Raw genomic sequence first — 27,340 nt, forward strand, 5'->3', positions numbered from 1 at the left:
GACAAAAAAATCAAATGGAGTACTCACTGAAGAGTCTCCACTGATACATTGCCCCCTATAAATAAAAAAATGCAAAAGAGGGGTCTTTGGAGCCTCAGTTACGAGTCTCAAAACACGGGAATAGCCAGATATTCCTCCAGGGGAGGGAAGCCTATTGCCATGGGGGTGCCTCCCAGTGGGGAGATCACCAAACCACCCTGATACGTAGCCCCTTAAGTCCCACTCGGTTGCGAGTATTGGAACATAAATAGGGAAATACCAGGGTGGCCCCTTTTACGTCAAAGTCTAACTCTGTGGCGAGTATTGCGACATGACAAGGGTTTACCAAGGCAGGCATCCATCCACCCACAGACGATCGTTTCGGAGTAGTTGCTTCTCGTAACTGAGACTTCACGGACCCTTGTTTTGCATATTTAAATTTATAGGGGGCAATGCATCAGTGGAGACTCTTCAGTGAGTACTCCATTTGATTTTTTTTGTCACTGGTCTCCCTGAGCTCAGCGATTGCTGTGTTTTGTTGGTCTATTTTTCATTGCCCAGAATCCTACTCCACACTGACGAGGGGCAACTACCTCGGTTTGGTGTACTCCCCACTGGGAGGCACCCCCATGGCAATAGGCTTCCCTCCCCTGGAGGGATATCTGGTTATTCCTGTCTTTTGAGACTCGTAACTTAGACTCCACGGACCCTTCTTTTGCATATTCAAAACCAGAAGTGGATTGAAAACACTGAAAGGCTATGTTCACACACTGTTGAAATTGAGTGGATGGCTGTAATTTAATGGAAAATAATGAATGTTTTTTTAAAACAATGTCCAATATTTGCCATTAAATGATGGCCCACTCACTGCTCAATTTCAACAGTGTGAGAACATAGCCTTTCTGTGTTCTCAATCCACTCCTGGTTTTGATTGCAAAATACTGACCAAAATACTGTGTGTGAACATAGCCTTAAAATGATACAATAATGAGGAAAAAAAGACATCTATTTAATTTCCATCAGGGGATTCAAACCAGAGAATGAACTGCTGGCAGGTCTCTAGACAGGTGAGTTACCCCTAGACCACAACTCCAACACATCAGGGAGGAGAGATTCTTTCAGAGATAACCTGCCTACAGAAGACTGATCTGCAATCTAACAGCTGAGCGAGCAGGAGGCCGGGCAGCATTGATTATTCATGAAGAGGGAGGAGGATGCATGACAAGTGTGGCACGAACAACAGCTCTGTGACAGTAGGAGACATAAGATTGTACATAATCCGCTGCATGGGAAATTACCAAAAAGGCACCATGCTTACTGGGGACTGTCAGCTACAGCACACTGTCAGCACCTTAGGTAGTGCCTGGGAGCTGACGGCAGTGTCAGACTGGGATAAATGGGGCCCACCAGAGGAAATGATCCTTGGGGCTCACCAAAGAAGAATCGGTAAAAAGCGACATACTGACCCGGCCCTATTCTGGATTCATCTGAATCTGCGACAACTCCCTTGTGAATGACATGTTTTACAGTTGAACTACAACTCCCAGAATACCCTACACTTATGAAACTTTAATGTAGGGTATGTTGGGAGTTGTAGTTTCAGACAGAACAAACCTTTAATAATTGATTGTTGTGCAGAAGCTTCTGGTGGCATCCTGAGGGATGCAGACTATCAGTATATGCTGGGAGTTGTAGTGCCTGCAGCTGTTGTAGTTGTAGGGTCTTAGGTACATTGTACACTGAATGCTTTGTGGGAGATCAGAGTTATGTGGGGGCTCATTGTGTGGAAGTGACCCCAGAACAGCACGAATATATATACTGACCCTCCATCATTATACTACTACCTCCTTCATCCTCCTGCACCTCCATCATCATCCTCCTGCATCTCTATCATCATACTACTACCCATTCATCACTCTGCCCCTCCATCATAATACTACACCCTTTATCATCATACTACTACCCCCCTTCATCCTTCTGCCCCTTCATCATATTACTACCCCTCCATCCTCCTCCTACCCTATCATACTACTACCCCCTTCATCCTCCAGCCCTTCCATCATCATAGTAGAACCCCTCTTATCCTCTTGCCCCTCCTCACCATACTCCTGCCCCTTCATCTGTATTTAAAACAAAAAGAGCTATACTTACCCCACCTGTATGGTTCCTCTAGACCCCCAGCGACTCCTCTCCCTGCTCTGTATGAGTGACATCACTCACGCCGACAGGGGGCGGGGTTTGGTGTGGCGGGGGGCGGAGCTTCCCGGGACATACCCGGAACATGGATTTGCCGGGCTGTCTCCACATAATCATGACAGTCCCGGCAAAACTACGGGGATGGGGGGGGAGGTCCAGCTGTGACAGGAGGCAGAGCAGAAGCTTACAAGTAAGGAGAAGGCAGAAAGCGGCTCCCCCTATCACTGTGGTGCTGATGCAATCCACCTCTCCTGGTTCAGCGGGCTGAAGCAGTCCATCAGTCTCCCGCTCGTCTTTGGCAGGGCCCGTGAGGCGCTGGAGTGACGTCTGCACGTCATTCGTGCATGGGCGGGGATGAGGTGGGGGCTGGAGCCAGGGAGCAGGGCTGCTGAAGATCTGACATCTGCGGCAGCGTCCGATGCTGGGGCCCACTGAGGACAGGCAGCATCACTCTCCGGCTGTCTGGGGCCCCCAGCTGCAGGACGTTCAGTGGGGGCTGGGGCTGCTGAACTTGGATAAAGCCCTAAGGCTATGTGGAAAACATGGATATAGTCATTGGCTGTATCCATGTTTTCCAGACAACCTTAGAGCTTTATCCAAGTTCAGCAGCCCCCGCTAATCAAATGCCGAATGTTTGGGTTCGGATGGACTCGAACCCGATTCGCTCATCTCTAATCATGATAGATTTTTTTTTATTGTGCTAGGCAGCTCATATATACAGTTATATGCTTATAAAATGATATGGAAGTGATATATAATCTGTACCATGTGTGCTGCAGTTACTGTGGAGCTTTTCTTACTGCACTCCTGCCCTTACTTGGCAGGATGTGAGGGTAGATGACATCACTTCCTCCTCTCACTGCCCTTACTTGGCAGGTTGTGAGGGTAGATGACATCACTTCCTCCTCTCACTGCCCTTACTTGGCAGGTTGTGAGGGTAGATGACATCACTTCCTGTACACACCCACAGAGTTTAGGAGAACTGCCGATACTATCACCATAGAATACTTTTGACATGTCATAGAGACATCATAGAGACATGTCAAAGGTTTTGATCGGTCCAGGTCTGAGTGTTCACATCCGTACTGATCATCAGAACGAGCAGGGAGAGCACTGCACATCAGCACGTCCACTCCCCGCTCTGTGTCAGTATAATAAGTCAGGCTCCATAGACTTACATAATGAGCCTGACTGATCATGTGACACAGTGAAAACATCTCAAAGGTTTTTTTTATGGTGAGAGTGATCCTAGGTAAAAAATGTGTAATACTAACATCACTAGTCTAAGGTTAATGGTAGTGAAGGGGTCAATGCCAAAATAACTGGTGACCTAGGGTAGCAAAGGGGCATAGTCTGATTTTCCTACATTATGGGCACCAAAATTCAAATGTAAATACCATAGGCAAGACTAGCCCCATCCTAGTACCCAGCACATGCCCCAATAACACTCTCCCAGCTACCCTGCTCCTCTCAGACGCAATGTGTTTCTAAACATGGCGGCTGTCATTTAGCCTCCTTGGTTCAGGTCAGAATGAATGGCTGACATATGAAGATAAGACAAGTTCTCAGATTTTTCACCCTTCCTCTGCTTTACAGATATTAAATCTAAATGATTCTAATTATTTATTTTCATCTACCAGGTCAATGCGAGAAATGAGAAAAAGGAATTTGCAGATAGAGATGAGCCTGATGAAGAAACAGATACTACAAGTGATGAGACCGATGTCTCTGGGGAAGAAACCGATGGTGCTGAAGAGTCTGATTGTGGTGTCAAGCGTGATACTTATTTTGATGATAATCGCGATTAGTATTGCTGGGGAGAAGACACATAGACTAAAAAAGAGACAAAGGACCAAATGCTGAAGACACTGGGCGATATGGTATAGACACCGGACGATATGGTAAAGACACCGGGCGATATGGTAAAGACACCGGGCGATATGGTAAAGACACTGGGCGATATGGTAAAGACACTGGGCGATATGGTAAAGACACTGGACGATATGGTAAAGACACCGGACGATATGGTATAGACACTGGGCGATATGGTAAAGATACTGGGCGATATGGTATAGACACCGGGCGATATGGTAAAGACACTGGGCGATATGGTAAAGACACTGGACCATATGGTATAGACACTGGGCGATATGGTAAAGACACTGGGTGATATGGTAAAGACACTGGGTGATATGGTAAAGACACTGGGCGATATGGTAAAGACACCGGGCGATATGGTAAAGACACTGGGTGATATGGTAAAGACACTGGGCGATATGGTAAAGACACCGGGCGATATGGTAAAGACACTGGGCGATATGGTAAAGACACTGGGCGATATGGTAAAGACACTGGGCGATATGGTAAAGACACTGGGCGATATGGTAAAGACACCGGGCGATATGGTAAAGACACTGGGTGATATGGTAAAGACACTGGGCGATATGGTAAAGACACCGGGCGATATGGTAAAGACACTGGGCGATATGGTAAAGACACTGGGTGATATGGTAAAGACACTGGGCGATATGGTAAAGACACCGGGCGATATGGTAAAGACACCGGGCGATATGGTAAAGACACCGGGCGATATGGTAAAGACACTGGGCGATATGGTATAGACACTGGGTGATATGGTAAAGACACTGGACCATATGGTATAGACACTGGGCGATATGGTAAAGACACTGGGTGATATGTTGAAGATACTGGAAGATATATTGAAGACAAAGGACAATATGGTGCAGACAAAATTTGGCGTGCATGGTGTATAGAATAAATATGTAAACACGCACAATGGTTGTGCACTCAACTATAAAGGTTATACAGTAAGGAAAACACTTGATATCGCTTGTAGATAGGCAGCAATAAAGCTGGGCTTCCGGCAGTGAAGCAGTTCAGACCTCTAAGACTGAAGACAACGATATCCACCCCCAAGAACGATACTACTGCTCCCCGCCAAGGGAGCACAAGATGACTGTAGAATTTTATTAAAACAACAAACATTGCGTGTCCAACCTCTTTGTTAGCTGATTGTTAGCTGTTAGCTGACGGGAGGGTCGGTACAACCTGGTAACACAGTTCTAAAGTTACTTATCCATCTTGTGCTCCCTTGGCGGGGAGCAGCACTATGGTTCTTGGAGGTGTTTATAAGCCAGTGACTGGCTGGGCTGGCATTTCCTTTTGTTGAGGTGGAGACTAGTTACACATGTTTTGGGAATGTACGAAATTGGACAGCTACTGGAGAAGTATTAGAGACTTAATAAAGCAGATATATAGTTTTACCTTGACTTTGTGACGTAAACAATGTATATTAGGATTACTGGAGGATTTACAGCTAGATGCCTACACTGCATTAGGGGTACAGAGAGTGTTATTTCAGGCAAGAAAACCCATAGCTTCTAAACGGATACAAGTGGCAGCCCCTACCATAACTCAATTCCTACATAGAATGAAGACAGTTATAAGGCTGGAAAGAGGAGTATACATTAAAAGAAAATGTCCTCGCAAATTGGAGCAAATCTGGGGATGGTGGTTGGATACTCCTGGTCTCCCAAGCCCTTTCCTATTGTAGGCATGTAGAAATCCCTACCAACTGTTCCTAAATGCAATGGCCAGAAAAAAAGGGAAGTAGACGTCCTTGAGTGCTCTAATTCTGCTGGGGAGAGGGTAGGCAGGTGGGCGTAGGGGAAGTGTGGTGAAAGAATGTAGTAATAACCAGGATACAACCGGGGGAGTAAACCCACCAAGAGGGTACCCACATTCTCCCTGCTCCTATCTCTCACCATTCCTGTCACCGCTCCCGCCACCGCTCCGTCTCTCCCTGCTCCCATTACCACTCTCATCTCTCCCTGCTCCTGTCACTGTTCCCGTCCCTCCCTGTTCCTGTTACCACTCCCATCTCTCCCTGCTCCTGTCACTGTGCCCGTCCCTCCCTGTTCCTGTTACCACTCCCATCTCTCCCTGCTCCTGTAACCAATCCCGTCACCACTTATGTCTCTCCCTGCTCCCATTACCACTCCCATCTCTCCCTGCTCCTGTCACCGATCCAATCTCTCCCTGTTCCCGTTACCACTCCCATCTCTTCCAGCTTCTGTCACCAAACCCGTCTCTCCCTGCTCCCGTCACCACTCCTGTCTCTCCCTGCTCCCATCTCTCCCTGCTCCTGTCACCGATCCCGTCTCTCCCTGCTCCCGTTACCACTCCCATCTCTCCCTGCTCCCGTCACCGTACCCGTCTCTCCCTGCTCCTCTCCGCTCCCCACCCCGGTCAACACCAGCACCTCCCGACCCCAACCCCGTGCATCCACAGACTGTTTTTCACAGGGCGGAAAAAATAAGGCTCCATGAAAACCACTGGACATTCAGAATGAAGCCTCACCGGCGTTGAGTCATGTGAAATGCATACAAGAAAAATGGAGGACTTATTGCAGTGTGTTTTTATTGCCTTCTTCGCTTAATCTCTGTTAATTTTGAACATTCCATTTGTATACAATCTTCCTTGGATCAGTTGTATCTCAACATGATTTGTACTCTTTTATTGCTATGTACGATATCAAAGCAATGGTATTGTTCACACTGCAGTGAGAAAGCAAATAAAAATTTATCTGATATAAAAAAAGCGTCTCCTGTACCCCAGCAAAGAACAATGTAAAATATAGTAAACTCTCAAGAAGTTCTCCCCAGAGGTAAGGTATTGTATAAAGAGGACAAATAAATACAAAATTCAACTTGCATGTATAAAATAACCTCTTAAGGACCCATGACGTACCAGTACACCATGAAGTCCAGGGGCTCTATGAAGTGAGCTCAGGAGCTGAGCTTGTATCGTAGAGGGTGAGGAACGGCTGCCATCACCATAAATGAGGCTCCTGCCCCTAACTAACCCCCTAAACGCCATTGATTGCTGTGTTAAAGTGTAACAGACAGGAGCTGTTCCTGTCACTGTCTGATTGAGACCCCCTCAGTGTAACTACATGGTTCCAGATCATTTTCCATAAATGCAAGGGGTCTTATACTTTCATCTGTGCAGTCAGCTCAGTGATCTTCTCATAGAGTTTGCCTAAGACAGAGAAGAGTGCAGATAACACAGATCAATTCTATGCAGTGGCAAAGCATTGACCAGTGTTAGCAATCTAATGATGGAGACTAAAAAGGTTAAAAAAAAATATGACATAGCCCCTCTTCCAATAAACTTTTAAAACACCCCTATCTTATTTTCCGAATAAAATATGTAAAAATAAATAAACATATTATATATTGTAGCATGTGCAATTGTCTAATCTATTAAGATATAACAATACTAATCCCATAAGGTAAACGGCGTAAACGAAAAAAAGGAAGAAAGTGTCAGGATTGTGGATTGTCACATTATCCATCAGAAAAAAATGTATAAAAAGCAATCAGAATCTCCCTTCTACACAAATATAATACTAATAAAAACTCGAGGTTGTGGTGCAAAAAAAGTGACGCCCCAAACAGCCCCCTTGGTGGAAAAATAACATTGCTATGACTTTTAGAAGGCGAGGAGGAAAAAAAAAATGCAAAATTGAAAGTTGGCTGTGACTACAAGGCCAAAACCCCCAGAGAGGGAAGTGTGTATATTGTCTAATTTATTCGGTGCTGCTTCTCGGCCTGCGCTGCGTCGCAGTACATGTATATATGTTTTGATGACGACTGATTGTAATAAAGTTATTTTCAATTAAAAAAAATCACATGGTAAGTATACAGTATATTAGGTAGGCAAACATGCATAAAGATAAGGACAAATATCACAAGGAAATAAAAATAAGCATCATAACTTATCCCATTGAGGATAAAAGGTTGTGGTTCCTCACCTCTACTGCTGCTAATAGAGCTATAACACTTTCATTTTTCTATCTATAGGTCCGTGTAAGGGCTTGTTTGTTACAGGAATAGTTGTAGTTTGTAATGGCGTCTTTCATTCTACCGTAACATGTATGATGGAATCCCAAAATATTATTTATGAAGATATAAATTGGTAAAATTAGAAAAAAAAAAGCAATATTGTAACCTTTGGGGGGGGGGGGTTCCTGTGTCTACGTAATACACTATACGGTAAAAATGGCTTTGTTATTCTATATATCAGTCTGAACACAGCAATATGCAGGTTTACACAGATTTTCCAATGTTTTATTTATTTTTTAATGACATTTTTTTTTTTTTTTTGCAAATAATTATTAGTAAAATGCTCCTATTCTGACTTTTATAATGGTTTTAGTTTTTCACCTACGGGGCTGTATAAGGTGTCATTTTTTGCGCCATGATCTCTAGTTTTTATTAATACCCTATTTGTGTAGATCGGATGTTTTGACCACTATATATTAATTTTTTTATATATATAATGTAACAAAAAATCAGCAATTCTGGCGCTTTTCCCCACTTTTCATTTACGCCGTTCGCCTTGCGGGATGACAATTGTTATACTTTAATAGATATGATAATTACGTACGCCGTGGTATATACTATTTTTATTTATTTTTTATGTTTTTTCCCTAAACGACTATGGGCGTACATTTACGCCCCCACTGCCTGGGCCTTAACGCAGGAGTGCGTAAATATACGCCCTGCCAGGGTCCCGGGCTATGGAGTGGGCTCACGATCTGAGCTCGCTCCATAGCTGGTGAGGACCGAATGCTATCTGCAGCCAGCCCCACACCTTCAATGGCGGGAAGCCGCAATCGCCCCTTAAACGCCGCGATCGCCAGCGGCGTTTAGTGTTAGTGACAGGAGCACTGTCACTGACTGTCACTTAACGATCGGGATCCCGCAGCGTGTCTGCGGGGGTCCGATCGCATGGCCTGACTGCTAGAGGTCTCTTACCTACCTCCGTGCCGTCAGGTCTTCAATCTTCAGGCCACAGGCAGGCTCTATCAGAAGATCGCTGATAACACTGATCCCAGCTATGCTATGGCATAGCAGCGATCAGTGTCTGAAATCTAATGTATTAATGTAAAAGTCCCCTAAGGGAACTATAAGGCTGGGTTCACACTACGTATATTTCAGTCAGTATTGTGGTCCTCATATTGCAACCAAAACCAGGAGTGGATTAAAAACACAGAAAGGCTCTGTTCACATAATGTTGAAATTGAGTGGATGGCCGTCATTTAAAGGCAAATATTTTTATGGAGATCATGGCACAAAAAAAGTTCACCATACGACCCCGTAGGTGAAAAAAATAAATGTGCTATAGGAGTCACAATAGGGCCAGTTTTACCGTAAAGTGTATTATGTAAACATGGACCCCCCCCCCCCCCCCCCAAAAAAAAAATAAATGTGCGGAATCACATTTTTTGAACCAAATTCACCCCATAAATGATATTTTAGGGGTTCCGCCCTTTATTTTATGGCAGATTGAAAGATGCCATTACAAAATACACCTGCTCCTGAAAAAAACAAGCCCTCATATGGCCCTGTAGGTGTAAAAATAGAAGAGTTATCGTTCCTAGAAGGCAAGGAAGAAAAAACGAAAACGCAATTGGCCCGGTCCTTAATACCATTTCAGGCTCTGTCCTTCAAGGGTTAAACACTTCTTAAGTCCCCTTGGGGGACTGTCCCGGCTCCTGTCACTTACACGCTGCGATTTAAGGGGTTAATGACAGGCTGCAGTGTGATCGGTGCAGTCTGTCATTAAAGGGAACCTGTCCCCCCCGTACCGGGGCAGAGCCCGGCTGACCCTCAGCTAAAGACACTTATACTTACCCCATGCCGAAGTCCCGCTCCTGGACCCGCTCCCGTTGCTGAGATATCACTGTCGGAAGCCCAGCGCGCACGCATCAGAGGTGAGTCTGACGCTCATAGGGAATGAATGGAGCCGTCATTATCTATGAACGTCGGACTCATCTCTGATGCACGCCCGCTGGGCTTCCGACGGTGATAACTCGGCGGTGGGACCCGGTCCAGTGCACGGGGTAAGTATAAGGGTCTCTAGCTGGGGGTCAGCCGGGCTCTGCCCCTGTACTGGGGGTGACAGGTTCCCTTTAATGGTGAGGGCCCGACTGCTGATTGCCCCCGCCTGCTATGCGCACTCCATAGCACATTAGACACGTACAGCTGTACAGCTCCATCTCCTATAAAGCCATTATACTTACACAACGGACACTCGTCCGTATACAATGAAGAATTAGAGGATGACATTTGGTGGTAGATATTTAAAAAAAATATTATTCTAAATTAAAGTAACTAAGTGATTTTTGATTGAAGTACTGTACATCCGCTTCAGTTTTAGAAAACAACAAGACCATCATTCTAAAAGGTCATCAAGGCCTAAAACAGGGCAGTCATGAAATGGTTAAACTAGGAAATGATTGGGAAGAATTGGAACGCCTTTTCTCGGAGGCCACAGAACCAAAAGCCCTGTACTTTGTTATCCTGGCGTAATAGAAAAGAAATGAAAGTGAAGGAATCAACGTGGGGACTTTCTGCTGATTCATTTATGACGCAGACAATTTTAGTTTCGATCTTTCATTTTTCTATCTACAGCCCCATATAAGGACTTTTCTTGCCGCACCAATTGTACTTTGTAATGATGCAAAAAAACGGGAATTTTTTTTTATTTTTATGCCTCTTGTCATGTGGTAAAACTGACATGTTATCTATATTTCTCAAGTACACGTACAAGTACAATGACAATGCCCAACTTATATAACTTATTTTATATTGCTACAAGTGTTTAACCTCTTCACGTCCATAAACCGAATCTATACATTCCGGGACTGAAGGGGCTTTAAATGTGTGTGGGATCACGTCAATGTGAGCAGTCCGGCACACATCAGTGTGGTCCGGGGCCGGAGCTAATGACAGGCAGCCGCTCTCACACAGCTGCCTGTCATTAAAGGGGTTATCCAGGTAACAAAAAACAATATTCTAAACTACTTCCCTTCCAATATAACCCTATGTCTAATACACACGTATAATCTATTTTGCATCCTTTCCCTCTTTTTTTCTTTGGGTCCACTCAGACCACACTTAGCTCCCTCTTCCCCCCTCCCTTTGTAGTCACATGTGATCTCCTCTCTTTATCTTCATCATCTCCATGCACCTGTGCTGCTTACATAGACTTAGGGCCCTATTACACGGGATGATTATCGTGCGAAAAATCATTAAATCATTTGAATTTAAATTATAATAACCCTGAGTAATTGCAGAGAACGAACGATATAGCTATAGTTCTATTTCTGCTTGCTGTCAGTGAATGCAGGCATATGTACCTGTCTTTGTGTCTCAGTTCTCTATTTAAGTATTATGGATGTTCTTAGAGTCTGGATGAAACTAGAATATTTTCATTCACGGTTAGCAAGCAGAGATCTAATCCTACACCACCACCCCCTACAGATGCCCGTTATGCAGCACATAGCTACACCATGCATGCGTCAGCTCTGCTACACCATGCGTGCGTCAGCTCTGCTACATCATCAGCAAGTACGGAATACATACTGGGGTCCTGTGTTTACTGTGCAATAGTAATGACAGCAGTGGTCAGGAAAGAAAGCTAAGGGAGCAAGTACCCAAATGGACCAATCAGGGAGATGCATGATGGGAAATGTAGTTTCCTATCTTGGTTATAGATTGGCTTTTAGAAAAACTTGTAACTTGGGACTTCGTGAATAAGACCAGCTAGCATTTAACCCCCTGTGCTGTTCATCACAGTGTTTAAGGTAGTCAGTGACAGGAAAAGCACCTGTCACTGACTGATCAAAACTCCCGATCACTTGTACCGGCAGGCAGGGGTAAGCCACTTACTACCGTCCGGTCGGATCAGCATAGCATTCATCAGTATATGCAATCAGAGCATTGCTTATATACTGTATGTCCCCTATTCTGTCTGGCAATGTACAACAAGGACTGAACAAAACAATAAGAGTTCAACATCAAAAGTAAACTTTTAGATAACACAAAGCAGGGTGGAATTACTCTATGTATTAGTGGGATCTCTAGATCTGCGGGTGAGAGACTACTTCCTATATAGATCAATGGTAGGAGGCAGGAGAAGTAACTAGGAGCCAGACTGCCATGTACTCCTGGGAGCTACAGCAGCTTCCTTCTATGGGGATTTGCTGCTGCTCTGTACAGTTCCTGACATGGACAGAGGTGGCAGCAGAGAGCACTGTGACAGACTGGAAAGCATACACCACTTCCTGCAGGACATACAGCAAGATAAGTACTGGAAGACTTGAGATTTTTAAATAGAAGTAAATTACAAATCTATATAACTTTCTGACTCCAGTTGATTTAAAAAAAAAAAAATGCTGATCAGCCAGGGAAGTGAAAACCTGGCCACTGCTACAACACGGAATAGCAGAGCAGAATAGGTGAAAAACATGAGAAGCAGTCCAGTTGCTATGGATGCCGTTGTTGCGTCCCCAGCAACCAGCCTGCGCGGTTGTTATGTAGGCTTTGGCCACATGCATCGGCGACGCCAGGAGACGAATTCACGGCCCGAGTACTAACACCCCTGACAGTGTATCTGATCATCACCAGTTAGTGTATGTAATCCCAATCCTGTTAGGGTCCATTTACACAGAAAGATTATCTGACAGATTATCTGCCAAAGATTTGAAGCCAAAGCCAGAAACAGACTATAAACAGAGATCAGGTCATAAAGGAAAGCCTGAGATTTCTGCTCTTTTCAAATCCATTCTTGGTTTTAGCTTCAAATCTTTGGCAGATGATCTGTCAGATAATCTTTCTGTGTAAATGGACCCTTAGTGTATCTGATGCTGTTAGTGTACGTGATGGTCGCTCCTGTTACTATACCCGTTCGTAACTGCTGTTACTTTATGCAATATTTAAAAACTTTGCTGCTAAACTTCTAAGCCCCATAACATCCTAAAAAGTAAAAGGACCTTTACCATATGGCCGACATAGAGTAGACATATTGTAAATGGGAATTATTAACTCATTAGTGTGGCGTGACTATCTTTGTTACACGCAGAGAATTTCAAACCAAGAGAAATCCACACTTTTCAAAAAATTTTAAGACATTTTTGAGTTTTTGACAATGAAAGGGTTAATGTATAGACCCCAATTCACTACTAAATGTTAGAAAGTGAGAAAGGTCAGATGTGAAAAATAGGGCTCGGTCCCTAATGACAAAAGTGGCTGCAGAGGAGAAGTCCGGTGAAAATTTTTATTCAAGTATTGTATTGCCCCCCAAAAGTTATACAAATTACCAATATACACTTATTACGGGAAATGCTTATAAAATGCTTTTATCCTGCACTTACTACTGCATCAAGGCTTCACTTCCTGGATAACGTGGTAATGTGACTTCCTGGATAACATGGTGATGTCACTTCCTGGATAACATGGTGATGTCACTTCCTGTATAACATGGTGATGTAACTTCCTGGATAACATGGTGATGTCACTTCCTGGATAACATGGTGATGTCACTTCCTGTATAACATGGTGATGTCACTTCCTGGATAACATGGTGATGTCACTTCCTAGATAACATGGTGATGTGACGACCCGACTCCCAGAGCTGTGCGGGCTGTGGCTGCTGGAGAGGATGATGACAGGGGGATGCTCAGTGTCCCTCAAGTCCCCTGTGTCCCCCTGCCATCATCCTCTCCAGCAGCCACAGCCTGCACAGCTCTGGGAGTCGGGTCGTGAACATGTTATCCAGGAAGTGAAATCACCATTTTTTTTCCAGGAAGTGAAGCCCTGATGCAGTAGTAAGTGCAGGGTAAAAAAAGCGCTTTATAAGCATTTCCCGTAATAAGGGTATATTGGTGATTCGTATAACTTTTGGGGGGCAATACAATACTTTAATAAAAATTTTCACCGGACTGCTCCTTTAACCCTTGGGCGACCCTGGGCGTACCTGTACGCCCTGGGCCGCCTACGTGTGTTCAGAGTGTGGCCGCGCTCTGAACCACTGTGGTCCAGGGTGCGGCATGTAGCCCGGGACCGTGGCTATTACCGCTAATAAAGTAATCGGATGCAGCTGTCAAAGTTGACAGCTGCATCCGATTACTTGAATGCAGCCATTTAAAAAAACCCGCATAGGGTCCCCCCTATTTTTATAACCAGCCTGGTTAAAAACCAAGCGATAGCAGCCTGGTAACACCAGAGTGGGAAGAGCCATTGGTTTAGGCCCTCCCCAGCCTAAATCTTACCAGGCTGCTGTCGCCCGGTCCAGGAGCGCCAATTTTGACGCTCCGGGACCACTGGCACCCGGCTCTTCCCAGTACCCCTGGTGGCATTGGGTACTGGGGTAATAATAGGGGGTTAGTGTTAGCCATTTTATACCGGATAACACTAGGCCCCAACTTAGTAATGGATTCCGTCTATTAGACGGCTTCCACTACTAAGTCTATAAAGTAAAGAAATAAAGACAAGACACAAGTGAAAATTTTTTTTTTATTCAAATAAAAACACCCCCACACCCCCTCATTGACCATTTTATTTAAAAAAAACACCAAACAACCGCTGGTCATCGACGTAGTCCAGGGAATCCGACGTAATCCCCAGGATACCGATATCTGAAAAACAAAAAGGGAGAAACACACAAAAAACACACAAACAGGAGCACAACACCCATCATTGTGAGCGGTGTTGTGCACCTTACAGTATGCAGCATCTTTACAGATCGCTGCATTGCATCCCTCTTAACCCATTGGGGGCCAGACTGATGTCAGACTGCACCCATCCCAGCAAGGAAGGGGTTAAGTGACCCCCCTTCCTTGCTGGGAGGGGTGCAGTGCTGGGGAGGGGGTGGGGAGAGCTCTATACTCACCCCGATGTGTCCTCTTCGCTGGTCCGCAGCACAATGAAGTCACTGTGCTGCGGACCCGCTAATTATACGTGCGCTCAGCCGATCAGCCAATCAGCTGAGCGCACATATAATTCTAAATGTTTCTTCTAATAATGCTATTGTGATAACATAATTAGAAGAAACATTTGATGTTTTCATTAAAGTAAAGTGATGATTAGTACAGAATGCTCTATTGCCGGGAATATGAATTAACGGCTTATGGAGCTTCCTGTACTAATTAATATTTAATTAATAAAACACATTTTTGTTGTAATAAAATCAGTTTCGTTGTTCAATAATTTAATTTAAACGAATCCATCATTGTGCAATTCAATATACTGTCAAAAAATAAATATATATATAAATATACATTTATTTATATATATTTTTTTTAACAGTATATTTAATTGCACAATGATGGATTTGTTTAAATTAAATTATTGAACAACGAAAGTGTCTTTATTACAACGAAAATGTGTTTTATTAATTTAATATATTAACTATTAGAGGCATCGGCATTCGGCATTATTGCCGGCTATTTTTTTAAGTACTCTGTACGGACCGCCTGTCAATCCACGGCCGTGAATTTGCACAGTTCCGGCCGCAAACAATAGTCTTGTTCATTTTTTACGGGTCCGTTTACGATCGGGCCGTAGGCTCATACATAGTGTGCACTGTGCAGCCGTATATCCTATACTTTCCAGCGTACACATGAAAAATACCGGAAAAATACGGCCGATGATTTACAGCCCGCAATACAGCCGCACAGATACATAGTGTGAACATAGCCTTGATCTGTATGAGAGATCAGAGTGCTTATACTAGAAGTCCCCCAGGAGGAATAACCCTAACCCCAGGGGGGCTTCTACTATAAGTGTAAAAGTAAAAAAAAAAGTGTTTGAATCACCTCCCTTTCCCAGGTTATAAATAATAAATAAATAAACAACCAAACAAACAAACATGTTTTCTATCGCCGCGTGCGTAATCGCCCAAATTATTAATTAATCACATTCCTGATCTCGCACGGTAAACGGCGTAAGCGGGAAAAAATCCCAAAATGCAAAATTGCGCATTTTTGGTTGGATCAAATCCAGAAAAATTGTAATAAAAAGCGATTAAAAAGTCGCATATGTGCAATCAAGGTACCGATAGAAAGTAAACAACATGGCGCAAAAAATGACACCCGACACAGCCCCATAGACCAAAGGATAAAAGCGCTATAAGCCTGGGAATGGAGCGATTTTAAGGAACATATATTTGTTAACAATGGATTGAATTTTTACAAGCCATCAGATATAAGTTATACATGTTACATATCGTTGTAATCATAACGACTTGAGGAACATGCATAACAGTTTTACCCCAGGGCGAACGGCGTAAAAACACATTCCCCCCAAATAAAAGAAATGCGTTTCTTTTTTTTTCAATTTCACCACACATTGAATTTTTTTCTGGTTTTGCAGTGTCCTTTATGAAAAAATTCAGCCTGTCATTGCAAAGTACAATTAGTGGCGCAAAAAATAAGGGCTCATGTGGGTTTCTATTTGAAAAAATGCAAGTGCTATGGCCTTTTAAGCACAAGGAGGAAAAAACTAAAACGCAAAAATTTAAATTGGTCCGGTCCTCTAAGGGTTAAACATCCAGTGTACACCCCTCAAAACCCCCATCTACTACCTGATGTCCTATGTCAGGTGCTCTGCTATTATAAATGCCCAAGCATAACATAGTTACCCCAGATATCTGTTTGCACTCTGTTTCACAGAAAGCAATAAAAATCACAATAAATTTTGAAAAAAAAAAAGAAAGAAAGTGAAAGCAGATCAGTGCGGGGACTTTCCGTTCCGTTATCTGTACACATATAAAGAACAAATCAAATGACTAAAGGTAGACATTGTACAGGATCTAACCAAAGTGAACAATGTTCTCTCGGTTTTGGAAAGTATTTGGGACAACTGAGGAGGAGAAAACTGAAGTAAAAAAAAAGACCAGGAATCCTCCATGTCCGCTGAGTGATGAAGAGAGAAGACAGGCCGAGGAAGCTAAAGAACGGACCCGACGACTTCTACATGACGCTCTGAAGAAAGAGGGACGTCTCCTGGTGGACGATGCTAAGGAGTTTGAAGGCTTGAAGAGTGAGGATTATTTGTATCCATTACTGACCACAGATCTGGTGAGGGATCTGATCCGGGAACTAGAGAAGGTGACATTTGCAAAAAATACAGATCCTGAAAAGGACAGTACAGCCAATGCTTATGTATACCCCTACCGTGAGAACAGAACCATCTATCTATGTGCAGATTTTTGGAAAATGGACCCAGAATCTAGATCCCAACAAAGAACAATCATCCATGAGGTTTCCCACTTTCTGGGATATGGTCACACAGTCCAGGAGAATAGTGAGGCCGTACAGAGGTCACCACAGTCTATGTTATGTCCCCTGACGGCTTATACAGTAGCTTCAGCCCTGACATCTGATATGGATCACTCAGGATCCTATAGAGACGGCTCCTACTCCTGCTGTGGTGAGACCTCCAGGGACACCGTGTGCGAGAAATCCTGGATGGCTATCATGCTGAGGTAGGTGGGGTATAAATAATATCTGGTAAGGCTGGGTTCACATTACATTTTTGCAGTTTTTTTTTTTTTAATCCATTTGTACAAAAAAACTGATGAAAAAAAAAGCATTAAAAAGGATACTTATTTGTGTGCATTCGTTTTGATCCCTTTTCCCCTTGACTTTCATAAATTTAAAAAAAAAAAAAAAACGGATCACAAAGCATTCATTTTTTTTAACATACACAAAAATCCAGTCAACCAAATTTTTTGTGTTTTTGTGATCTGTTTTATTTTTTTAAACATGGAAGTCAATGGAAAAACGGATCAAAATGAATGCACACAAATAAGTATCCATAGTTTTTTGTAAAAATGGATTAAAAAAAACAAACTGTAAAAATGTAGCGTGAACCCAGCCTAATTTGCTTATGTCATCCATTGAACTGTACAACATATAATACAGGTTATATGCAAGATTCAGTCCAAGCATTGTACAAGGCCATCTTTCCCATCACTAGTAACATACTGTGCAGTATCTATGGATAACTATATCCATTATAGCCAAGAATGGAGTCTTCATTTGAACAATATGTTTGTCTTTTGCGCCCCCCCCCCCGGTAAAAACGTCCCTTTTTCAATGCGGTGTGTGCATTAGATGTCCGTCTTCCCATTGACTTCAGTGCATTGCCATTGCTGTCAGTTAAATTGCGGCCGTTGAATGACGTGTGAACCTCGCCTTACTCTGTGAAAATTGGCTTCTCAGCTGGGCCTCAGCAACAACTAGGGGCCCGCCTCACAGTTTGAGAAGCACTGCTGTACAGTATAGCAATCAGCATGTGGTGTATAATGTATAGTAAGAGCATAGGAAGGAAGATTCCAGCACCACGAAAGTCCATAGCAAATTCTTTATTGTAACAACCGAATCTGAACAGCAGTACACACACAACAAGCATGTCCCCAACCAACTTCATAATACACCTTAGCAGCTGGAGAACCTAATCATACACCTCAGCAGCTGCAGAACCTCATCATACACCTCAGCAGCTGCAGAACATCATAATATACTTCACCTGTTGCAGAACCTCATACAACACCTCACCTGCTGTAGAACCTCATAATACACCTCACCTGCTGCAGAACCTCATACTACATACAGGCAGCTCATACATGCACTCTCATACAGGCAGCTCATACATGCACACTCATACAGGAAGCTCATTGATAAGTCTAAATTTAGATGTTGACCCGTCTCTATGGAGAAAAGTCAAATACCCAGGATGGATGGTTTTTAAATATATCTAGAATTGTAACCTGCAGTATTACCAACTCCTCACTTATAAATCACGGACACAGATAAGACATTGTATCATGATTATAAACCTGGATAAATGGCCCAAGTTTTATTATGGTAATCAAATTTTATAGACAGAATATGGGGCGATACTACTCATTCATATGAAATATGTAACATCCAATACAGGCGGGGTTCCAAGTCACAGGACACATACATGTCACACTCTGGTAGGCCAGTCCATATATGGTCAGTAGCATCCTGTACTGCGCAGTCAAGGTAACACAAAGGGGGAGATTTATCAAAGGGTGTAAAATGTAGACTGGTGCAAACTGCCCACAGCAACCAATCACAGTTCAGCTTTCCTTTCAGCACTGCCTAAAGCTGAGCTGTGATTGGCTCTGTGTATAGTTTGCACCAGTCTAAATTTTACACCCTTTGATAAATCTCCCCCAATGTGTTATCTTCCATAAACTGTTTATAGATTACTGGCTCTCTGTTCCTTGGGGATTGTGTCTACAAATGATAACTTTCCAGGAGCTGTTCTCATTGACGTGCTTCCAGCATTCCTCTTCTTCATCCAGAACATCTCTCTGTCACCCTCTGATCACGCTCTGATTATCTCCAGTCTCTTTAGAGGGCAGTATATATAGGTGTAGTCATATAGGTATGGTGCAAGTAGGTAAAATCGCATCACCTGGCCTTATCATCATACATGCACAATCATACAGACAGCTCATACATGCACTCTCATACAGACAGCTCATACATGCACTCTCATACAGACAGCTCATACATGCACTCTTATACAGGCAGCTCATACATGCACTCTCATACAGACTTTATACATGCACTCTCATACAGGCAGCTCATACATGCACTGTCATACAGGCAGCTCATACATGCACTCTCATATGGGCAGGTTATACATTCACTCTTATACAGGCAGCTCGTACCTTTACATTAAGTATGGGCAAATCGGTCGCTGGCCTGTCAGCCGGCTGCATTTGAGCTTCGCTCCGGGTGTCCGGAAAAGATGGAAACAGTCCTTCAAAACTTCACCCAGGACTGTATGTAGCTTTTCCAGACACACGAAGCTCAAATGCAGCCGGCTGATAAGCCGCCAGCCGATCGTGGCGAAGCACTTTGCTACTACTGTAAATTTGCTGATCCTTAATGTACACTCAGAGAGACAGCTCATCCATTTATTTTCATACAGGCAGCTCAATACACTCATGCACACTCCCTCCTACAGGCAGCTCATACCTGTACACTCATACAGACAGCTCACACATGCAAACTCATACAGACACACAGCTCATACCTGTACACTCATACAGACAGCTCACACATGCACACTCATACAGACAGACATCTCATACATGCACAATCATACAGACAGCTCATACATACACACTTATACAGACAGCTCATTTAAATAATAGCTTGTGTCCCCCATCCCTGGTGTCTAGTGGGGCGGGATCTCCCCCATGATGCAATCGCGGAGGGAAGATCCCTTCATCTCACCCGGCCGAGCCTCAGCATCGCACTGACACTGATACCGACTTGGTAATCTGTAGATCTGGGTTGCAGCAGTCCAGAGTAATACAGCACTCATCTAAGTGATCAGTGCAGTATCAAGTATACCGCAGTGATCTCTATAAAAGATCAGTGCAGTAATAATAAAAGTCCCCCAGGGGGACAACAAGTTAAAGTGTGTGTATACAAAAAACTATTTTTATTAATAAAAAATCCCCTCCCCTAACAAACGTTTAAATCCCCCCTCTTTTCCCATTTTATAAATAAAAATAATCACCGGAACTATTAAATTATCACATTCCTTATCTAGCACGGTAAACGGTGTAAGCGTACAGATCATGGCGCAAAAAATGACACCTCACACAGCCCCATAGACCGAAGGAGAAAAGTGTTATAAGGATCAGAATAGAGCAATTTTACGTTTTTTACGTTTTAATTTTTCAAGACATATAGATAACATGTCAGTTTTACCATAGGGTGAACGGCATGAACACAAACCCCCTTAAAATAAAAAGAAATTCACTTTTTTTTCAATTTCGCTGCACAAATCATTTTTTCCCGGTTTGGCAGCATATTTTTTGGAAAAAGTAAGTCTGTCTTTGGTGTTGCAAAAAATAAGGGCTCATGTGGGTCTGTAGGTGAAAAAATGAAAGCGCTATGGCCTTTTAAACACAAGAAGGAGAAAATAAAAGCGAAAACATGAAAATTGGCTTGGTCCTTAAGGGGTTAAACAGGTGGTTAGCACTGTATATGGTGGTTCAGTGGTTAGCAATGTATATGGCAGTATTGTGGCTTAGTGGTTGGCACTGTAACTGGGAGTGCAGGATCCAACAGCAGGAACACCAGGGCACGAGGACACCACAGCAGGAACACAGGAACCAGGTTAAACAAAGCAGGAACACTGTAGCAGAAACACAGGAATGCTTATGCAAAACAACCACAGAAACACCTTTTCAGGACCAATACCCAAGCCACAGCTGCGATATAATTAAGGCATTGAGCCTTAAAGTGGTTATTCAGTGCTACAAAAACATGGCCGCTTTCTTTCAGAGACAGCACGACTCTTGTCTCCAGTTCAGGTCCGGTTTGCAACTAAGCTCCATTCACTTCAATGGAACTGAGCAGCAAAACCCCGCCCAAGCTGGAGACAAGAGTGGGGCTGTCTCTGGAAGAAAGTGGCCATATTTTTGTAGCGCTGGATAACCCCTTTAACTCTAAGAAAGGTGAGCACGCACCCCCTCTAGTGTCTGGATCTATACTGCATGTAAAGAGAACACATACTGCTCAATGCGACTAGGCCTGAAGGAATAGCAGCGGTGAATGAACACACAGCGGCTGGGACGACTGACAGCCATTACACTGTAAAAGCAAAAAATAAATAAAATAAAATTTTTAGGAAGGATCACAGACACTGACACATTTGATGACAGGTACGCTTTAAAACATAGTTAGAGATTATATGCCAAGCCAGAAACTCCTTTAAAGTGGGAAGATGGCCATCTGTAGTTGGGTTCTTGCCATCAGTGCTCAGCAAGGTGCTGGCTGGTTAGTGGAAATGTCTTACTATCCAGCTAGCACCATGCTCTGTACTGGTGAGGGGCAAAAAAACCAAAACAGCTGTTGACAGATAGGGCATGTAGAGCATCAAGACCATGGTTCTCCAAACTGTGGCCCTCCAGCTGCTGTAATACTACATTTCCCATCATGCCTGGACAGCCAAATCCAAAGCTTTAGCTGTCTGGGCATGATGGGATTTGTGGTTTTGCAACAGCTCTAGGGCCGCAGTTTGGAGACCCATGATCAAGACCCTCAGCAATAGTGGAACCATCCCAGCACATGCCACACTAACACTCTCTTAACTGTGTTGCGCCTCGTTGAAGAAATATGTTTCTATTGGTGACTCTGCGGCTACATGATGGCTCCAACAGCTGATAAACATGGCGGCTGTCATTTAGCAACTTCCTAGATTCTGATACAAAATGGTGCAATTAATGGCTGACATATGAGGTTCTGAGCTCAGCGGGTTTGGATGTTTCACTCTTCCTCTGCTTTACAGATATAAAACCAAAATTATTAAAATGATTTCTTTTCATTTACCAGGTTAATGCGCGAAAAGAATCAACTAAAGAAACCAAAGCTGCAAGGAGACAATGCGGGTGACGAGACAAATAATCAATGTGCAGATACAGACGGGTCTGATGAAGATACAGATACTACAGGTGAAGAAACCGATAGCGAAGGGGAGGAAACGGATAGCGATGGAGAAGAGACAGATTCTGGTGTAGAGAGCGATGCTTCTTTTGATGATACAGATGATGAAGACACGGATACTGTTGTGAAGAAGACACAGATACCAAGGAAGAGACCGACAGATCTGTTAAAGACATCGACCACTCATTTGAAAAATCGTACCAATACCTTGAATAAGCAGACCAATACCTTGAAGACACTGGATGACATAGTAAAGACACTGGACGATATGTTGAAGACACTGGACGATATGTTGAAGACACTGGACGATATGTTGAAGACACTGGACGATATGTTGAAGACCCTGGATAATCTTTGAGACATGATACTGTATCAACATAGGCTAATAAGATGGAGAGGACGATGTTTATTGACCTGGTCATAGTTGATCCCCGTCTTTGCTGTTCCTCTGGCGCTGGGTCCCTGCTACTCACCATGATTTGGTCTCTTTCTGACACTTACGAAACGCCTGCTCAACAAACCATTGGCTGCAACGGTGACCTGTTTCCACCAGTGATTGGAACTAAAGACAAAGGCACTCCATGGTGCAGAAAAAATGGGGTACCTATAGAACAAATATGTGAACACGAACAATGATTGTGCACTCACCTATACAGGTTATGCAGTAAGGCTTGCGCCCTCTGTATCGCTTGTAGATAGGGGACAATTAAGCTGCATTGTTGGCAGTTGAGCAGTTCAGATTCCTAAGACTAAATACAACAATGTCCCCTTCCAACAACGATACTGCTGCTCTCCGCCAAGGGGGCACAAGATGGCTAAGTGACTGTAGAATTTTATTAAAACAACAAACAACGTGTTTCCAGGTCGGTCCAACCTCTTTGTCAGGTTTGTTAGCTGACGAGGGGGTCGGACCAACCTGGTAACACATTGTTTGTTCCTAAAATTCTAAAGTTACTTACCTATCTTGTGTTCTCTTGGCCAGGTCACGGAACGTCTGGTCTCTGAAAAGATCATCCCAGCAGGTATTGCAGTACTGGCTGGATGATCTTTTCGGCCGCAGTGTTCTGATGCTGGCGCATCTGTGAACGCCCGCATCAGAACTCTCTACTGCACGCTATGGAGCAAACAGACGGATCCGCTCGCTCCATAGTGTGCACTGACATGGTTTTCTGCGGCCGCTGTTCAATGAATAGAGGCCGCAGAAAACTGACATGTCTGTTGTTTGCGGCAACGTGAGAGATCCCGGCCGGAGCGTATACTATGGGGGAGATTTATGAAAGGGTGTAAATATACACCTGGAGTAAACTGCCCACAGCAACCAATCACAGCTCAGCTATCAGCTCTGGTGGAATAAAAGCTGAGCTGTGATTGGTTGCTGAGGACATTTTACACCAGGTGTATATTTACATCCTTTCATAAATCTCCCCCTATGTGTATATACTCCAGCCGGGATTCCTTGGCAGCAATGGAGCGTATATTTCCGTAAAAATGGTTTTACAAAAATATACGGTGTGTGAACATAGCCTAAGGCTGGGTTCACACACAGTATATTTCAGTCAGTATTGTGGTCCTCATATTGCAACCAAAACCAGGAGTGGATTGAATACACAGAAAGGCTCTGTTCACACAATGGTGAAATTGAGTGGATTGCCGCCATATAATGGCAAATATTTGCTGTTATTTTAAAACAACGGCCGTTGTATTGAAATAATGGCCGTTATTTACTGTTATATGGCGGCCATCCACTCAATTTCAATATTGTGTGAACAGATCCTTTCTGTGTTTTCAATCCACTCCTGGTTTTGGTTGCAATATGAGGACCACAATACTGACTGAAATATGTGAGAACCCAGCCTAATTATTCCATCATTATCGATATCTAAAATTGTAAAAAAGAATATATATATATATATATATATATATATATATATATATATATATATTGTGAGAGAAATGGGAGAAATGGTTAGATTTGATTAATACTGGGTATGGGTAATCAATATATTCTCTGACAATAAATATATATACTGCAGGGCCCTTGTGGGATAATGTTCTCACTATAGTAATGATAGGTCTGATCCTCTTACATGATCTCTGTCTTATAGAGGTAGAAGGGGAAAAAAAAAACATGGAAAAAAAGGCCTGGAATTTGTCAAAATATAGAAGGTAATCATCCAATGATATATGTTTATTTGCTTAACCTCTTAATGACCCATAAAGTACTGGTGCACCATTAAGTCCAGAGGTTATAGGATAGCAGCCAGGTCCTCGTCTTTAACCCCTTAAATGCCACCGGTCAAAGTGTCAGATAGGGACCCCCACAGTGTGATAGTTTTTCATACTTACCGCTGTGCAGTCAGCTTGGCGATCAGGCAGAAGAGCGCAGAGAACACTGATCAATGCTATGCAATGACACAGCATTGACAAGTGTTAGCAATCTAATGATTGCTTCTAATAGTATCCTTATTTTACGTAAGAAAAATAAAAATATGACAGAAGCGCTCCCCCAATAAAACTTTAAATCATAAATTATACATATTATATATCAGAGCATGAGCAATTGTCCAATCTATTAATATATATATATATATGATATTAAGGGTGTCCACAAGGCCAAAATCCATTGTGTCCTTATAGGGTTAGAAGTAGGAGGTAAAAAAAAAATGTACATAAACATAATAAATAAATAATGAATAATAAATGAATTAAAAAAAGATTCAAAATAAACGCTTTTATACTAAACTCTACTGCGTGCAGTACTAGGCTGGGCTCCCACACAGTATATTTCAGTCAGTATTTGGTCAGTATTTTGCAACCTCAACCATATAAGGGTAAATAACGGCCATTATTTCAATATAACAGCCGTTGTTTTAAAATAACAGCAAACGTGGGCTGGCCGTTCGGGATCCCCTCTGTGCTTACTCTCAGTTGACGCTGAAAAGGCTTTCGATAGAGTGCATTGGGGGTTCCTGCGGCCGGTCCTGGCAGGGGTGGGACTTGGTCCGCATTTCGTAGATAAGATCATGGCGTTGTATTCCTGCCCGTCAGCCCGTGTTCGGGCCAATGGCATACTCTCTAGCTCATTTACGATTCACAATGGTACACGCCAAGGTTGTCCCTTGTCTCCCACGCTTTATATTCTCACAATGGAACACCTGGCTGTGGCCCTACGGCAAAGTCCCACAATCAAGGGGGCAGTATTTGGACAGGACCACCACAAATTGGCACTCTATGCGGACGACCTGCTTCTATATATATCCTCTCCTATCACTTCCCTTCCCTCCATTCTCCAGGAATTTCAGCGGTTTGGTGACCTTAGTAATTTTAAGGTCAACCTGTCTAAAACTGAGGGTCTCAACATTTCAATTCCACAAGAGACATTTGGTGTGGTCAGAGCCTCCTTTCCTTTTCAGTGGCATGCGGACTCTATTGTGTATCTAGGTGTTCGAGTCCCCTCCGCTCTTAGCTCTCTCTTTGCCTTGAATTATACTCCCCTGCTGGATAAGGTCTTGTCAGAAATGACCTCCTACTTCTTAAAACCAGCTTCCTGGTTTGGGCGGATGGCTATTGTAAAAATGGATGTCCTTCCAAAACTGCTGTACATCTTCCAGACTGTACCCATTGTCGTGCCGGTGGCCTTTTTCAGGACCCTACGCCGTGCCATCTCAAAATTTATCTGGGGCAAGAGCAGACCACGGATCAAATACTCAACTCTCACGCAGTCCAGATCCCTGGGTGGCATGGGTCTCCCTGATTTACGCTCTTATCATGAGGCGGCGGTTCTGCGTGGGGTCCTGGACTGGGTACACGGCAGAGGTCTGAAGAGATGGGTGGACCTGATGTTTTCCCTGTGTCCGGTTGACCCCTCTATCCTTCCCTGGATACTTCCTGAAGACCGTCAGGTTTTCTCAGGTCTCCCTTTTTTGATGTCTCATACGCTTTGTGTCTGGGATAGATGGGTCGCTAAACGGGGGTTATCTGTTACCCCTGGGCCGCTCTCCCCTATTCTCCAGAATCCGAAATTCCAGCCCGGATGGCAGACACACACGTTCCTGTTATGGGACCGATCTGTCAGTCCAAGAATACGTGACTGCATGACGGGCAGGACAGTTTCTTCTTTGGCTTCTCTCCAAGCCCAGTCTGCAAGAGGTCGGCTGTCCTGGCTGGAACATAATCAGTTGGTCTCTTTCATTCAGGCCCTCTTCCCACGGGACACTTACAACCCGGCACTCACTGACTTCGACAACCTAGTTGTCTCCACATCTGCCATTCCGCATTGCATCTCGGTTATTTATCAGATCTTGATCAGTACCGCTAACCCTGACAGAGCTTCTTTCTTTGATAAATGGGAAGCAGACCTCAACACCTCTTTTGATTCACAGTCTGTCCAGACGATATGCGAACTAACCCACGGCATTTCCATGGCTGCTAAAGCTAAGGAAAAGAACTACAAAATTATCTCGAGGTGGTATTACTGCCCGGTCACCTTGCATAAAATGTTCCCTGAGGCTTCGGACCGCTGCTGGCGGTGCCTAACGGAGGCTGGTGATATGTTGCACATCTGGTGGGCTTGCCCGGGGATCCGTGACTTCTGGGACAAAGTCTTGGGAATCTACAATGCGTACTCTGGACAGACCGTCGTCAACTCTCCTCAACTGACTTTGTTATCTAAATTACCGGGTTCTCTCTCTAAGTCCAAAAAGGGACTCTTGCGACACTTTATGACTGCTGCTCGCATGGTCATCCCCCGGCACTGGAAGACTCCCCTTGTACCTACCTTGGCAGAATGGA

The 27,340-nt window shown here is 43.7% G+C and overlaps 2 protein-coding genes across 2 annotated transcripts in view; both read left to right on the forward strand.

Moving 5' to 3' along the window:
* Nucleotides 1-22,907, forward strand: part of LOC138801019 (uncharacterized) — a 52,414-nt gene extending 29,507 nt beyond the window's left edge. The window contains exon 2 of the mRNA XM_069983410.1: nt 22,439-22,907. Within this exon, the coding sequence (XP_069839511.1) occupies nt 22,443-22,907 (465 nt within the window). The 5' untranslated portion in view covers nt 22,439-22,442. The remainder of the gene's footprint in view (nt 1-22,438) is intronic.
* The window catches only part of LOC138800698 (adventurous-gliding motility protein Z-like), a 38,933-nt gene that overhangs the window by 1,793 nt on the left and 9,800 nt on the right, over nt 1-27,340 (forward strand). The gene's annotated exons all lie outside the window — the stretch shown is intronic.

This window comes from Dendropsophus ebraccatus, chromosome 9, assembly GCF_027789765.1.
Source record: "Dendropsophus ebraccatus isolate aDenEbr1 chromosome 9, aDenEbr1.pat, whole genome shotgun sequence".
NCBI classification, from domain to species: Eukaryota; Metazoa; Chordata; class Amphibia; order Anura; family Hylidae; genus Dendropsophus; species Dendropsophus ebraccatus.